Source organism: Anolis sagrei, chromosome 2 (assembly GCF_037176765.1).
Source record: "Anolis sagrei isolate rAnoSag1 chromosome 2, rAnoSag1.mat, whole genome shotgun sequence".
Classification (NCBI taxonomy): domain Eukaryota; kingdom Metazoa; phylum Chordata; class Lepidosauria; order Squamata; family Dactyloidae; genus Anolis; species Anolis sagrei.
In genome coordinates, this window is record NC_090022.1 from 61,132,734 (window position 1) to 61,148,733 (window position 16,000).

General features: G+C 43.0%; 1 protein-coding gene across 3 annotated transcripts in view; it reads left to right on the forward strand.

Moving 5' to 3' along the window:
- The first annotated feature begins 901 nt into the window (after positions 1 to 901).
- The window catches only part of BICD2 (BICD cargo adaptor 2), a 113,128-nt gene continuing 98,029 nt past the window's right edge, over positions 902 to 16,000 (forward strand). For 2 of the 3 annotated variants that reach the window (XM_060766028.2, XM_067463557.1), the window contains exon 1: positions 903 to 1,622. In XM_060766028.2, the coding sequence (XP_060622011.2) occupies positions 1,383 to 1,622 (240 nt within the window). In that variant the 5' untranslated portion in view covers positions 903 to 1,382. Of the gene's footprint in view, positions 1,623 to 16,000 lie in introns of all 3 variants that reach the window. The other variant, XM_060766027.2, reaches the window with a different exon arrangement.

The following is a 16,000-nucleotide window of genomic DNA, read 5'->3' on the forward strand; positions in this document are numbered from 1 at the left end:
CAAGCATTGGTTTGCTGGCTGATATCTGAATAGAGAATGGGCCAGAGATGTCAATGCCTTCACCCTTTCACTACAGTAGAGTCTCGCTTATCCAATCTTTGTTCAGCCAGTGTTCTGTATTATCCAACACAATCTGCCTCCCGCTCAGATCCACGGAGAAAGAAAGAACCCTTGTCTATTTTGGTGCTGAATTCATATAGTAATTACTACATAATGTTACTGTGTATTGAACTGCTTTTTCTGTCAATTTGTTATAAAACATGATGTTCTAGGGCTTAATTTGTAAAATCATAATGCAATATAATCATATTTTATTTATTTACAGTATTTATATACTGCTTTTCTCATCCTGAGGGGGACTCAACGTTTTTTTGTATAGTTCTAATATTTGCATTTTGTAAGATTTGTAAATTGTATAGCTATTCAGATGGTGAGCCACTCTGGCTCCCTGTTTTGGGAGAAAAGCAGAATACAAATACATAAGATTATTTATTTATTTATCATGTCAGAAGAGAATTGAGAATATAGTTATAAAAAACCCCACAAAGTTGAAAACTTGGGATTTTGCTAAATTTCCTTTGGCCAGACGCTGGCCACTTGGGAGTGCCTCTGGTGTCTCTAGGATAATGATGGTGATGGCGATTATGATGAAAATGGTGATTTTGACGATGGTGACAATAATGAAGGGAAAGCCCCAATCAGCTGCGAGGCGGACCCTCGTTCAGGCTGAGAGCCAAGTGTGGCCGCACTTCCCGCGCGCGGCCTGCAGGGGTCGCTGTTCGGAGCCTCATCCGGCGACGCCGCTCTCGCCCCCGCAGCGCTGCGCCGCCAGCTCCTTCCTCTCCTCCCAAGAATTCCTTCAAGAGGGCAGGGCCGGCTCCCATCGGCTGCGGCTGGCCTCCCTCGCTGTGCATTGTGGGAAGGGTAGTTCCGAGGCCTCGGGATAAGCTCGCCCGCTAAGGAGCGGCGGACTACAACTCCTACAATGCCGCGGGGCCAGCGCCTGGCCGTTCCTTTTGAATGATTTCACTGCGGTTTCCATTCCCAGCGAGAAGCGCCGCAGCAAGGGAAGGAAGCGGGCAGGCAGGCAGGCGCCGCAATCATGCTCTGAGGATCCCGCGGGCCAGCCAGGAAATCCACTCGATCCCTTGAATGGCAGCCTGGGCGAGGAGGGCTAGAGGAAAAGGAGCCATGGCCGCACGAAGACTGGCGCGGCTTTGAAGCCTGCAGAAAATCACACACACACGCACACGCATCCCTATTTTGGTCTATGTGGCCAGCGCGGGCTCCGTCTCGCTCTGCCTGCGCCGCATTCCCTCCCCCGCTGGTGGAGAGCGCCGCCGCCGCTGCTTGCCGCTGAGGGCAGCTCTGCTTGGGCGAAGATGTCGGCGTTGCCGGACGAGGAGGAGTACGCGAGGCTGGTGCGGGAGTCGGGCCCGGAGTGGCTCCGCGCGGAGGTCAAGCGCCTCTTCCAGGAGCTGGGCGAGACCACCCGCGAGAAGATCCAGGCGGCCGAGTACGGGCTGGCCGTGCTGGAGGAGAAGCAGCAGCTCAAGCAGCAGTACGAGGAGCTTGAGCTCGAGTACGAGACCGCCCGCGGGGAGATGGAGCAGCTCAAGGAGGTGAGGGAAGGGAAGGGAAGGGAGGGAAGGGAAGGGAAGGGAGGGAGGAAGAAAGGAGGAAGAAGAAAGGGAAGGGAGGAAGAAGAAAGGGGGGGGGGAGATGGGGGGAGAAAGAGGAAGGGAGGAAGAAGCAGGAGGAAGAAGAAGGGGGAGAGGAGCAAGGGGAGGAGGAAGAGGAGGAGAAGGACAAGAAGAGCGGGGAGGAAGAACAGGAGAAAGGGAGGAAGAAAAGATAGGGGAGGAGGAAGAGGAAGGGAGGAAGAATAGAGGAGGATGAAGAGGTGGGGGAGAAGAGGAGGAAGGAGGGAGAGGAAAAAGAGGAAGAAGAAGGCTCAGGAGCAAGGGGAGGGGGATAAACAGGAGCGAAGAGGAAGCGAATGAGGAGAAGGAAGAAGAAGAAATGGAAGGACAAGAGGAGGAGGAGGAAGAAGAGAAGAAAGGGGGAGGAGGAACATGGGACAGGAGCAAGGCGAAGGGGTGGAAGATAAGGAGGATGAAGTGGTGAATGAGGAAGAGGAGAAAGGAGGGAGGAAGAAGAGAAGAAAAGGGGAGGAAGAAGAAGGGGCAGGAGCAAGGAGAGGGAGAGGAAGAAGAGGGGAGGAGGAGAGGGAAGAAGAAGAAAGGGAAGGCCAAGGAGGAGGAGGAGACAGGGTGAGGCAGAAGAGTCAGGAGCAAGGCGAGGGGAAAGAGAAAGAGATTGAGGAGAAGGAAGAAGAAGAAAGGGAACCATAAGAAGAGGAGGAGGAAGAAGAAAGAGAAGGGCAAGAAGAGGGGGAGGAAGAAAAGAAAGGGGGAGGGAGAAGAAGGGTCAGGAGGAAGCCAAGGAGGAGGAAGAAGAGGAAGAGAATGAGGAGGAGAAGGAAAAAGAAGAAAGGACAAGAAGAAGAGGAGAAAGGGGAGGAAGAAGGGGCAGGAGCAAGAGAAGGAGGAGGGGGAGGAAGAAAAAGTGCTGGGGGAAAGAGGAGAAATAGGAAGAAAAGAGAGGAGGACGGAGGGAAAGACAAGGAAGAAAGGGAGGGGCAGGAAGAAGGGGGTGAGGAAGAGGAAGGGAGGAGGAAGTAGAGGAAGAGAATGAGGTGAAAAGGAAGAGGAAGAAGTATTGGGTGAGAGAGAGGAAGAAGAGGGGGAGGAGTAGAAAGTTGAGAGGAAGGAAAAGGCAGAGTAGAGGAAGAGGTGAAGGAAGAATAGGAGCAGGGGGAGAGAAAGAGAGTGAAGAAGAGGGGAGGAAAGCCTACTTGTCCTCTGGGCCCTGGAAGTGGAATGATGAGTGGGTTGCAAGGCAGGAAATATGTATGCATGCTGGAGAGATACAGATTGCAGGGGGGAACATGGGCTAATGCTTACAGCTCTGCCAGCCTGGAAGAGTCCTGCCAGCCAGGAATTGAGTGAACACTCACACACAGACACACATGTTTCTAAGTAGCAGCTGGTGTGGAGGAAGGCCAGGCCTTCTTGTTTTCCTTTATTCTGGGCCCTTGGGGTGGGCTGGTTGGAATGTAATGTTGTTGGGTTTGTTTTTTTTGCAAGACAGGGCATTCCTGCAGGAGATCTATAGCATGAGCCAGTGTGGATCAGGTCAGGCTGGAATTGAATATGCTGGAGATGTATAGCATGCCAGGGGGTGGGTGGGAAGCACTAGCCACAGTGGTTAGAGCAGCCTGGAATTTAGAGTGTGTATGGCAGGGTTGTTTTGTAGGAAAGACATAGGGACCCCCTTGCACATGCCAGAGACATACAGTGTGTGTGTGGGGAGTATAGGCCAGTGGTTGGAAATCCCCTGGGGATTCTGGCCAGGCAGTCGGACTGTGCACTTGGCTGGTGATGATGGCGAATAATAATAATTAATTTGTTACCGACCTCTCCATAGATAAAAACAAGGCTATTAAAACACATATATTCAAAGACATAGACCTGAGATTAAAACACACTGAAATCACAATTCCTACTAATAAAACGTCAGTTCAAATTCACAAAAATATTAGGCCATTGAAACACACACACACACACACATATATTCAAAGACATAGGTCTAAGATGAAAACCCATTAATATTGGTGTGAATGTGTGTGATGTGGAAAGGAAGCGACTCCTTGCCCACCTTCCCTAGGTTTGCACATTGGCAATAAAGTCACAGGAGAAAGGCGCCTTGGCCTTCCTTGTTTCTGCTGGCGCAGTGCCTTGCCATTCCCTTAAAGGGGCAGCTCAGTGTATTCCCTTAATGCACCGTGCCGGTCCCATGACATCTGCAGCTTTCCTCCACACTGCAGGGAAATGGCCAGGACAGTAGATAGGGTGCATCTATACTGTAGAATGAATGCAATCAGACACCACTTTAATTTCCATGGCTCAATGCTATGAGATCATTGGAGCTGTAGTTTTACAGGTCTTGAGCCTTCTCTGCCTAAGAGTGCTGGTCTCTCACCAAGCTACAGCTTCCAGGATTCATTAGCATTGAGTCATGGAAATTAAAGTGGAGTCAAACTTCATCCACTCAGTTGATGCATTGCCACTAAAGATGCCTCTACACTATAGAATGAATGTAGTTTAACACCACTTTAATGGCCATGGCTCATTACTATGGGATCTTGGGATTGGTAGTTTGGCGAGAGGCAGCTAAAATACCTTGTAAAACTACAGCTTCCGGGATTCCATCGCATTGAGCCATGCATTTAAAATGGCGTAAAACAGCATTATTCCTACACTGTTTATTCAACCAAAGTACTGAGGTTAATAATCAAGTTATTGATTGAAATCTGGTACAGGCATCTACAAGAACTGTCCCCTTCCTGGCCTATTTCAGGTTGGCTCGATGGAATTAGCTACTTAGGTCTAAATTACATTATTTAATTGCCTGCTGCATTGTGTCTTCAGATGCACAATTACTGATATTTGGAGAGTGTGGGAGGCATATTTGCTTAACCAGAGAAATGAGTATGCATTTTCAAACAGCTAATAATTAAGGGTTCCTCGGGGCAGTTTTGTCTGCTGGGAGGTTGCAGTGTTAATGCAAATAGATGAACAGTTTATTGAAAGCAACAGAACAAACTCATGGAAGTTCATGGAAGCTCGGAAGGCAATAACTTTAACTTCTCCCAGTGGTGTAAAAACCATTTCAATTGTTACTCTGGATTCTGGAAAGTGTACACCTGCCTAAGAGTTTGAGATATTATTTCAACTATGTTCAGGACTTTTCTTTTGAAGAAAGAGTCCAAAACAGCCATTGTGTGCTCGTGACTATGAAGTATTTGGTTTTCGTTGAATAGGTCTTATGACCACAGTTTTGCACAGGTAAATTAATTTATTATGAATATTTCCCTTACCAACATAATCATCCATTTTTCCCTGTCCCACAATGTGTGCTATAATAGAAGAATGAGTAGCTATGGTCTCTCTTTATTTGGGTAGGTTTGATCAGGTGACTTACTTAGAGCACATCACCTGATTTTTGCTTTTCTAGGTTTTTAACCTCTCATTTTTGTTTTGTTTTTATCACTCATATACCTGCAGCTGAATTTCTGAATTTTACTGATTTTATCCAATGGGTTTTGTGTAGTGAGATATTCACGTTGGTTGTTATTGTTTGATGTTATTGTTTCTGCAATTTTTGTACTTTATGTGTTTGCACCTCTGGGAGATGGTGGCAGGGTATAAATAAAGTTTATTTTATTATATTAAATTAAATAAAAGGATAAACTAAAACATGGAAGCCCTCTCTTTGGTTTTGATTTGAAGCTGTTTAATTGCAAACAGCAGAACTGTCGCTTGGCAGCTGTGACAGTCTGGATGAGGGCAAACAAATTGAAATTGAATTCAGACAAGACAGAGGAACTCCTGGTCAGTCGTAAGGCCGAAGAGGGTGTAGAGTTACAGCTTGTGCTGGATGGGGTTACACTCCCCCCACAGTTTCGCAGTTTGGGAGTGATCCTGGACTCATTGCTGAGCCTAGAACCCCAGGATTAAGCAATGGCCAGGGGAGCTTTTGCACAATTAAAACTTGTGTGCCAGTTGCGCCCGTATCTTGGGAAGTCAGACTTGGCCACAGTGCTCCACACTCTGGTTACATCGGGAATAGACTACTGAAACATGCTGTACTTGGGGTTGCTCTTGAAGCTTCAAGTAGTCCAACAGGCAGCAAGCAGATTTCTCACCGGAGTGGGGTATGGAGAGCATACAACTTCTTTGTTATGTCAGCTCCAGTGGCTGCCAGTCTGCTATCAAGCACAATTCAAATTTCTGGCTTTAGACTATAAAACCCTAAACGTTCCAGCCCGATTTACCTGTGGGATCCTGCCTGAATGTATCTCCCTCTATGAGCCAGCTAGAAGGTTAAGATCATCTGGGGAGACCCTGCTCTCGGTCCCACCTCCTTTGCAGGCGCGACTGGTAGGGATGACAGGCAGGGGCTTCGCAGTGGTGGCCCTCCCAAATGAAATCAGATCAGCTCCCTCCCTCCTCACCTTCAGGAAAAAGCTAAAAATGTGGATGTGGGATCAAGCATTTGGTTAGTAACCCATTAGAGAATACGGAATAGTGCAATGACAATCTGGAATGGCCATGGATTATGATTTTGGATATTGTGATTTTTAATAAGTGTTTTAAGGTTTGATATGTTTTTAATGACTATTTTAATGTATATGTTTATTTTATTATATATGTATGTTTACATGGCATTGAATTGTTGTCTATATATGTAAGGCGCATTGAGTCCCCTACGGGGTTGAGAAAGGCCGGCTATAAATATGGTACATAAATAAATAAATACATTTAATGGACACAAGAGAAGCTGGTTTTTTAAGGTGGCATAAAACATTACAAATTTGCTAGCCATTGGAACAATAATGCAGGCCCAACTTCAGTATTTACTTAACAGAGGAAAAATGTTTAATTAAATAGTGCAAGTCTTTATGATGGCACGGTTTGTTAATGAAGCCTGTTCTCAACCAAGGTGCTTAATATTATCCTCACCGTTTAATCAAAAGAGTTTTAGGAGGTCACTATTAATTATTTTTCAAGGTCTTCTTTAAATCCAAATCTATCTTAGTTTCTGGGAAGACGTATCTATGGAGTGATGTCCATCGCCTGGAGCAGGCCTTACAAATGGTGTGTTTGAACAGCAGTGTGATGCCTTTGTGCTCACTGTTCTGTGTCCCTCCTCTTCTGTGCCATGTGCAAATGTGACAACTGCAACAATCAGCAACATAAGCACAGATGAAAGGCATTTCTGTGGCTTAACTGGGAAGGAGGTGGGATTTCCAATGATCAGATAAGATGAGAATTCAATACCTTTGGATCTTGTTACCCCTTCCTTTGATTGCAAATGCTAAAATGTTATGCTAAAAATTAAGCAGATGTTCTCTACTTATAATTGGGAATCTATACAAGGAGCAGAATCTATTCCATTTTTCTTTGTGTGGAATGTTTTGAGCTGAAACTACACATCATTGGTAGAGAGCCTGATTACATATGGACTGGATTTGGGAAAATTATAATTCTTTACAACTTTGTTGCTATGGGGAAGTCTGGGTCTCATTAGGGACTTCCTAAATTTTTTGCAGATGTGCAGTGAGCTGCCTGAAAAAAACAACTCTTAAATTGCTGCTTATACACAGAATCACAATGGTTAAGCTTGTTCAGAAGAGTTCTAGTCTTTTCCTATGTTTGGTTTAGTCAGAAATAAGTTCACTGGATCTTGATGGGATTTACAATATAAGCTGTTGGAGCTAGGCTTAAGAAATAGCATATTTTTGTATGCCATCTTTCTCCTGATCAGGGATTTAGGGTGGCTAAATGTATAACCATAGCTTCAGAGCTAGCACATAGTCTTTCTCAAATACAATTCTGCATTGGCTTTTTTTATCAGTATCTAAACAGGTTGTATGTATTAGAATATTTTTCACTCTTATTCTTAGTTACACACACTGATTTGTATCCAGATGAGCCATAAAACAAAAGTCTATGCAAATGTACAGTACTTATAACAGCAGGAACACAGTGATTGCATGTTGCTAATTATTAGCATTTCTGTTTAGGCAAAGGCTGAAAAGGCTGCTTAATATGGGAACATGCTCTTTTTCTTTCCTGTTTCTCTATTCTAAATAGCCAGCTTATTTGAAAGAAAAAATATTGTTATGTGTGAGTCTGTAATGTCATCTCTCCATTTTTGTGCCCACCCTGTTCTGGGATCTAGCATTTTTGGTAAAATATTGAGCTGTCAGAAGAGGTAGAACAATCCTGTGAAACAGATTGCATCTTGATTGTTTGTCAGATAGTGATGAAAAATTGTGTAATGAAGAGGAAATAAACATTGCTCGGAGATGCACAGTTATTGTAATTTTTGCTTCCTGCCATTTTTCTTAGACTAAGTAGAGGGATACAGACAATACCTATTGTCTCCTCCACCTGAATTTATATGGTCAGGTGTGCATCTTAGTTAAGCAATGGGCACAATGCCACATTTATTTATTTATTTATTTATTTATTTCATATACTTCTACCCCGCCCTTCTCAACCCCCGAGGGGGGACTCAGGGCGGCTTACAAAAAGGCACATCTTGGTGCCTGCACAATACAATAACATATAAAACCAGCAATTAAATGGTCAACAATTAAAACAATTAAAACAACAATATATCACACAATCAATAGCCAATCTCAGACACAACGTTCACCAACTCAGAGTTCATATTTCGTTCCACCTCGTCCAATTCCTATCCATCGTCACAGCCTTTATTCATCTGCCAGATTGCCCAAACGCCTGGTCCCACATCCATGTTTTTAATTTCTTTCTGAAGGAAAGGAGGGATGTTGCTGATCTAATCTCCCCGGGGAGTGAATTCCATAGGTGAGGGGGCACCACTGAGAAGGCCCTGCTCCTCGTCCCCGCCAATCTCACTTGTGACAGAGGCGGGGCCGAGAGCAGGGCCTCCCCAGAGGATCTTAGACTCCGAGATGGGACGTAAAGGGAGATGCGTTTGGACAGATACGCTGGGCCGGAACCGTATAGGGTTTTGTAGGTCATGAAAAAGCTTCCATCTCACTGCTTCCAATGTGACTCTTGGAGGAAACGGTTGTTGTGTATTGCTCACCTTGGTGGATGTTTTACACAAAAGAGGTACTGTTTGGTGGATCATAGTGTGTGTGTGTGTGTGTGTGTGTGTGTGTGTGTGTGTGTGTGTGGAGCTGGTGCTCAACCCCTAAGTCAATGGTTCTCAACCTGTGGGTCCCCAGATGTTTTGGCCTTCAACTTCCAGAAATCCTAACAGCGGGTAAACTGGTTGGGATTTCTGGGAGTTGTAGGCCAAAACACTTAGGGACCTACAGGTTGAGAATGACTGCCCTAAGGGGTGTTCCTAGGCATGATACTTATACAATATGATCTCTTTATCTATAGAGTCCATATTCACTGTTTCACTTACCCACACCTCCAAAAACATTCCCTTCCAGAAGTGTTTGTGGATTTTTTAGGTCTTCCACTGTGATGCTATGTTATGCCTCTAGCGCAGGTGTAATCAAGATATAGTGTTTGCAATTGTTGACAATATGTGTGTCTTGGAATTTACTGTGACACTCTTATTTCAGGCATGGGCAAACTTTCTAACTTGGGGCTGCATTGCAGGCTGGAGTCGGGTGGGCGAACTGGAAGGGAGGGGGTTCTCCCCAAGTCACTTCCCTGCCCTTTCTTCCCCTTCTCTTTTGGCGGCAGAAAGTGAAGGAAAGACGGGAAATGTTTGGATCCCAAAAGGGTTGGCCTTCGCCAGGATGAGATGGTGGACGGGAGAGAAAAAAGTGTAGCCATTAGATCCTGTGTTGCCTAATCCTGATATATAATCCTAGAAACCTAGCGCTGGAAGAGACCCCCAAGGGCCATCCAGTCCAACCCCCTGCCATGCAATAAGGCACAATCAAAGCACTCCCAGTAAACAACCTCTGCGGAAAAGCCTCCAGAGGAGGAGACTCCACCACAGTCTGAGGCAGCCTATGCCACTCTCTAGCAGCTCTTACTCTCAGGTAGTTCTTCCTAATCTTTTCAGTTGAATCTCTTTCCCTGCCATTTGAAACCATTGCTCCCTTGTGCCCTGGTCTCTAGAGGAGCAGAAAGTCAGTTTTCCCCCTCCTCCTCAATGGTACACCCTTTAAAATCTTGAAACATTGTTCTCATGTTCCCTGTTTACCTTCTCTTCTCCCAGCTAAACATCCCCCTTAGAAGGAAGGAAAGAGAGAAGGAAGGAAGGAATGGAAGAAGAGAAGGATGGAAGGAAGTGTTGAAGGGAATGGAGGGAAGGAAGGGGAGGGAGGGAGGAAAGTAGGGGAGGGAAGAAAGACAGACAAAAGGAAAGACAAAAGGTAAGGAAGGAAGGAAGAAAGGAAGGAGAAAGAGAGGGAAGGAGGGAGGAAAGAGGGAAGGAAGAACGGAGGAAAGGGTGGAAGGGAAGGAAGGAGGGAGAGAGAAAGAGGGAGGTGAGGTAAGAAAGGGAGCGAGGGAGGAAAGGAGGAAGGAAAGAGAGAAGAAAGGAAGGATAGGATGGTGAGAGAGAGGAGGGCCTGAAAAAAGAGCCTAAGGGGCCGCATCCGACCCCTGGGCCTGGGTTTGCCCATGCCTGCTCTATTCCCTCTTCTGTCCTTTTGACTGTAAATGCTGTCTATCTTGTCAGATGCTTGCAACAAAAGCCTTTCAGTTTAAAAAAATCTTTTCATTTATCATTCTAACTCATACCCAATACCATTATTTCTAGGTGGCATTACCTGTCTATTAAGGAGATATGCACTGGACCACACACGAATCAATATTAGAAAGTTGCTGCATAATTATTGCATCATTCTGATGGAATAATAGTTTTTCTACATTCTTAGTGAGGGATAGGTTGGCAGACAACTAGGAAGAAAGAAAAGACTGGTTTGTGGTGCAGTGTCAGTGTAGTCATTTGAAGAGGGAATGGTGGGACCCAAATGCTATTTGGTATGTTCAGTGGAAATTCCGTCTGAGTTTCTGTTGTTTACTTCTACATAATTCAGACGGTTAAAAACACTATGAATAAAAACAGCAAATGGGAATACATATGTCTTAGCATCATCATCTAAGGACTTCACATATGAACATAAACTATATTAGCCTTGATTAGATTTAGTTGTACCTCATCACCTTTGCTTTTGTTCTTTTGCTTTTGTTTGAATGGAGAATTTGGACTCTCAATAAATCAGCCTTTACCAGAATACACCCAGACATTGGAAATAGTTCTGTTTAAAGCAGCATTACTACTATAAATGAGGATTAGGTATTTAAGGTTTTACCGAGTCAACTTTGGCTTGAAAATGGAGATTGTGTGCATAGCCTAATTGCTGAAGGTTCTTGTAGGGAAAATGAGGTCTACATTACCTACTTCAAAGAAGGTTATCTGCTCTGTATGGTGCTTTGATCTGTGTTTGTGATGTCAGCTAGTTTTATAGTGAGCAAAAAACTGGCTGTTTCATTGGACCTGCTTTCTGATTGGCTCATGAGGCAGTGGCTGTCATTCTTGCAATTAAATTACTTAGTGCAGACAGATCTGAGAGTACCACGAATTATTTATTTGTCTTATGCAAAAGATGTTCCATTCTGTCTGTATGTGCACACGCTCTGGAACCGGTTTTATTTATGTTCCACAGTATATCAAAAGATCTCAGGGTGGCTTAGCATAAAATGAATTTAAGACAATTAATAACAATGATATAGGAGACAACAATGTATTGAAGTATTTTAAACGAAAAGAATTGTTTTGAATTGGCATCAAATTGGTATCTGTTGGATTTCTGAGGTGGCCACAGGGTTATTCCATAACCAGAGTGACCCAGCAAAGATGGCTGTTAGTTGCTGAAAAAGAGTAATTTCTTAAAAACCCAACTTCAACCATCTTTATGCAAAGTTAAGTACATTTGGCTTTGCTAATTGCACAGGAGAAACAGCCGAATAATGTTTAACTGGTCTAATTTTAAAACATTGACCAAAAGATCAATTAGCTAAAGGTTTGGAATCATGTTCAGCAAAGAAATGCAGTAAGAGTTCTTCTAAGACTGAAGATTTATTTCTTAATCCTCTTCCCCAATGTAAAACTGTCAGGCCAAAGCAAATGGTTCTAGACTAGATTGAATTTCATTGAAATAACCCAAGAAAACCAAAACACCTAGTGAAAGCTCCCAAAAAGATTTAGCTGGCAGTTGATAGCAACACCATTGAAAGAAATGGCAGCTTCAGAAGAGCATTATAGAGAAGGGTTGCTTGGTTGATTGTCCTCCATGTTTAGATATGTGTGGAATAATGATTTTAAATATTTTCCAGATTGTTTACAAAATAAATCTCAAGACAGTAACAAAACAATTAATAAACAAACAGTAATCTCAAAAAGGAAAAAAAAATAAAAATAGCAGAAACACAAAATAATATATGAAGAACAGTTGCAATAAAACTAACTGTGAAATGAACCTATTTTATTTTGTCATGCCTTCTCATAATGTGGCCACATTTAGTCATCTTATCTTCTAGGAAGATTTCGGGCTCAGTCTGCTCCAGGACTTAAGTGGTTTGTCTTTTTAGCAGTCCATGGCATCATTCTAACTTCAGTTATATATATTTCCATGTTAGGCTTGTTTAATTCCTTCATAAATGCTCTTTCCAGTCCCATTTTTGTCCTAATACCTTGACCTCAACCTCCATTCTGATTGATGTCAGGGTCTTCTGAAATTCTTTGATGTTTTCCATTATTTCATTCAACCTGTGTTTGCAACATGAGCCTTCATGCCTCTTCCTTTCCTGAACCCACCATGGGCATTGGCGTTTCTGATTCTATATATGTTAAAAATATTTCTTGTATAATTTTGAGCATAACTTTGCTTACATGGGGATGTAATGTAATGGCCCTGTAGGTACTGCAGTGTCTTTCCTAGAGATTTCGAATGTATATTGAGCATTTCTAATATGTGGGCCATTATCTCTTTTTTTCCATTCATTGATTTTAGTTAGAAAAAGAGTAGATTCTGGCTCTGTAACTTGAAGCAGGCCTGCTGTTATACCATCGGTTCCTGGTAATTTATTTCCTCCAGGTGCTCTCAACCTTTCATCTCTTTTATATCAGCAGGGTTTACTCAGGAGAATTCATTGGTGGGCCAGACTGGTGCTGTTTGTGCAAAATTAAAATTGTAATAGTATTTTCCTTTTGTCTTAATTGTTATTGTTCTGTGCCTTCCTGTCATTTCTGACATATGGTGACCCCATCACTGAGTTTTCTTAGCAAAAGTTGTTCAGAAGCATTTTCCCTTGTCTCTGAATTTGTTTCCATATACTTGGTTTCGTTTTTAGAAACCCTTTCTCTTAGGTGCAGATTTATTTCTGGTTTTTCTTGTTGAGAACATTAAGAAGAACCAGCTAGACTGCATAAGAGAACAGCTTTCTTTTACTGTATGCATAAATAACATTCTTGAGCCTGAAATCCTTGCACTTTCTACCCTGGAAGTAAACATCACTGACTGCAGTGGGACTGAATAGATTTGGATATGTTAAGCATGTTAAGATTTTTGAAATCCTGCTCCTCCCTATATTTTTCTCCATCTTCTTTCCCTGTTCCCATCTGTCTTGCCATTCTCAGCTCTGCAGTTGTTCAGAGGTCCAGAGGTGAGACAGACCAGTCCAGAAATCCTTGGAGAGAAGCTGTGGCTGCAACCTGAGCAGCATCAAGAGGAAGTACAGGGAATTTGCACTTGCATTGCAAACATAGTCTCAAGCAGAGTTTTGACACTCATGTTTCATCTGTCATCTGACAAATGCTTGCTATCCCTGCTGTGCTGAGATATTCTGAGTAGCCGCTCAATATCTTATACTCATATTTAAACTCTCCTTCACATAAAACAGGTTGGAGGCTGAATGACAGATCTGTCCCATTTTTTTATCATGTCAGAAGTGAATTAAGTTAAGTTGCTTCTGGTGTGAGAGAATTGGTCATCTGTAAGGACGTTGCCCAGGGGACACCCGGATGTGTTACCATCCTGTGAGGGTTCTCTCATGTCCCTGCATGGGAAGTTGGGGCTGACAGAAGGGAGCTCATCCAGTCTTGCGGATTCGAACTGCCGACCTTCGGATAGCACTTCAGCCGGCACAAATGAAATTCTTTGAACCAAGCCCTGGGTATTGTCAAAATTGCATCTTCAGCTCTCTGCATATTTCTCAAGAGTTGGATTTGACTTTAAGGGGTTACCATTTTTAAATAAGCTAAAATCACATGATTTGAAGACTGTCCTCTCCTTAATAATGGTACAGAGAGGAACTCATTATGCCTGAGTGAATGGCTTCACTGCTTCCTTTTCCTGCTGTACTGTATGTGAGGTTATGACTAATCGGTTACACTGCAGGGCCATAAGGCTACTTCCAGGGGGTGATTCATTCTCCAGGCATTCATCTGCTCTTTCTCTCTCCACTTCTGGCAGGCTGCAGGGACGTATTTGCTGGTAACCGGGCAACCAACGAATCTAAGCCAGGCCATGGAATATGAGCTATGAAAAACTTAACACAGGGGACAAGAGGCACAAATAAACACTGGCATCTAAGTAGTTCTCATAGCTCGGTGCAAAAAGGAAGACGGCTTTTCAGATACAGCAATGTGTATTACTTTTTATTACCTAGGACCCCACTCCTCAACTTGCCTCCTAAGTACAGACTAGAATCTGGTTGTGAAAAGCTGCTGATCTTGTTGTAGAGGAGGGTTTGATGTGGGAGGAGAATTCCTCTCCCTGGGACATTCTTCTTCTGGCCTAGAGGTCTTGCTCTGTCTCATTCTGTTTTGCTGACAGAGTTTTGCCAAAGGCTGATTTGTTGCTTAAATTTTTGTGTTGCGTGAGTGTTGGGGAAGGAGAAGAGATGATGCTTGAATTCCCATTGGATTTTTGCATATGTGCGTCTTATGGGTTGCATGCTAACTTATGGAAACCTCATGAAATCCATAAGATTCAGAGGTGATTTTGCCGGTTAATTTCTATGAAAATATAGACCACTGAACTTGGTATTTGTTGGCCATTTCCCATCCAAGCACTAACCAGGGTTGACCCTCATGGGACATCTTCAAGGTTATTTTACCTTGTGAAATCTAGTACATTATTGTATAATTTTTTTTTTCTGAAAAGCCATTATTAGAAATGTCTGTGCAAAACTGTCAGGAAAATATTTCCATGTAAAACCTAAAGTTGAACCAGTGGGATTTACATATGCATTGAATTGTCAAGACACAATTGATGCAATGGTTGTACTGTAATTTGCATTGGTTTATGCTTAAGGATATATTTGTGCTGTTAGTAATCCCCCTGCCTTTCAATTTGAAGGCCTCAGAAGTGGCTAATAATAATAATAATAATAATAATAATTATTATTATTATTATTATTATTATTTATACCCCACCACCATCTCTCCAAAGGGGACTCGAGGCGACTAACATGAGCCCAAGCCCAAAAAACAACACAGCAAAGTAAAATACACAGAAACACAAATAACATCAAAATTAAAAAATATGAAATAACAAACTAAAATAAACAGTTGCAAAATAACATGGTAAAGAGATAAAGAGATAAAACACAATGGGCGGGCCAAATGTTCAGGATAAAATTGATAAAACCCTGGTTGAGATAGTAGTGGGAGAGTGTTTCTGAGGGAGGAGCTTTTCTTGATTCTTTGTTCATTGATGTACAGACTTTATCCTACCTCCCTTTTTGGTAATTTTTTTCTGAAAATTTGCAATGGAATAATCACAACCAAACAAAAGGTTTATAGCTTGATGGAATACATTTTGAAAAGATGGTTTAATTTTGGAATCTTTATGTTTTTGCAAAATACGGCTGGGTAGGAGTTGTAGGCTCCTAAGCATTGCTGTTCTGTGCCATTCAAGTTGTTTCCAACTTATGGTGACCCCATCGTAAGGTTTTCTTGTCAATATTTGTTCAGGGGTGGGGGTTTCCTTCCCTCTGAGGCTGTGAGATTATGATATGCCCAAGGTCACCCAGTGGTTTGCATGACTGAGTATTCAGATCCATATTCCCAGAGTTATAGTCCAGTGTTCAAACCGCTATATCCCACTGGCTCTCACTCCTAAGCATATTGCATTGCAGTATATTCAATGAGACTTCATCTCTAATAAGTGTGTTTAGGAGTGGAGCTCAAGGGAATTGTTTAAGATTATTTGACATTTCACTTTGACAGACAATAGAATTAGTTTGAAGCAGAAGATACCAGGATGGCGAGTGGCTGTTCATAGTTGAGATGTTACCCTTATAGTCATTATACTTCCCTGACACCAGCGTAGTGTAAGGCTAAGGTTTAAAGACCTGCTCTGCCATGGATATCCACTGGGTGACTCTGAACAAACTTG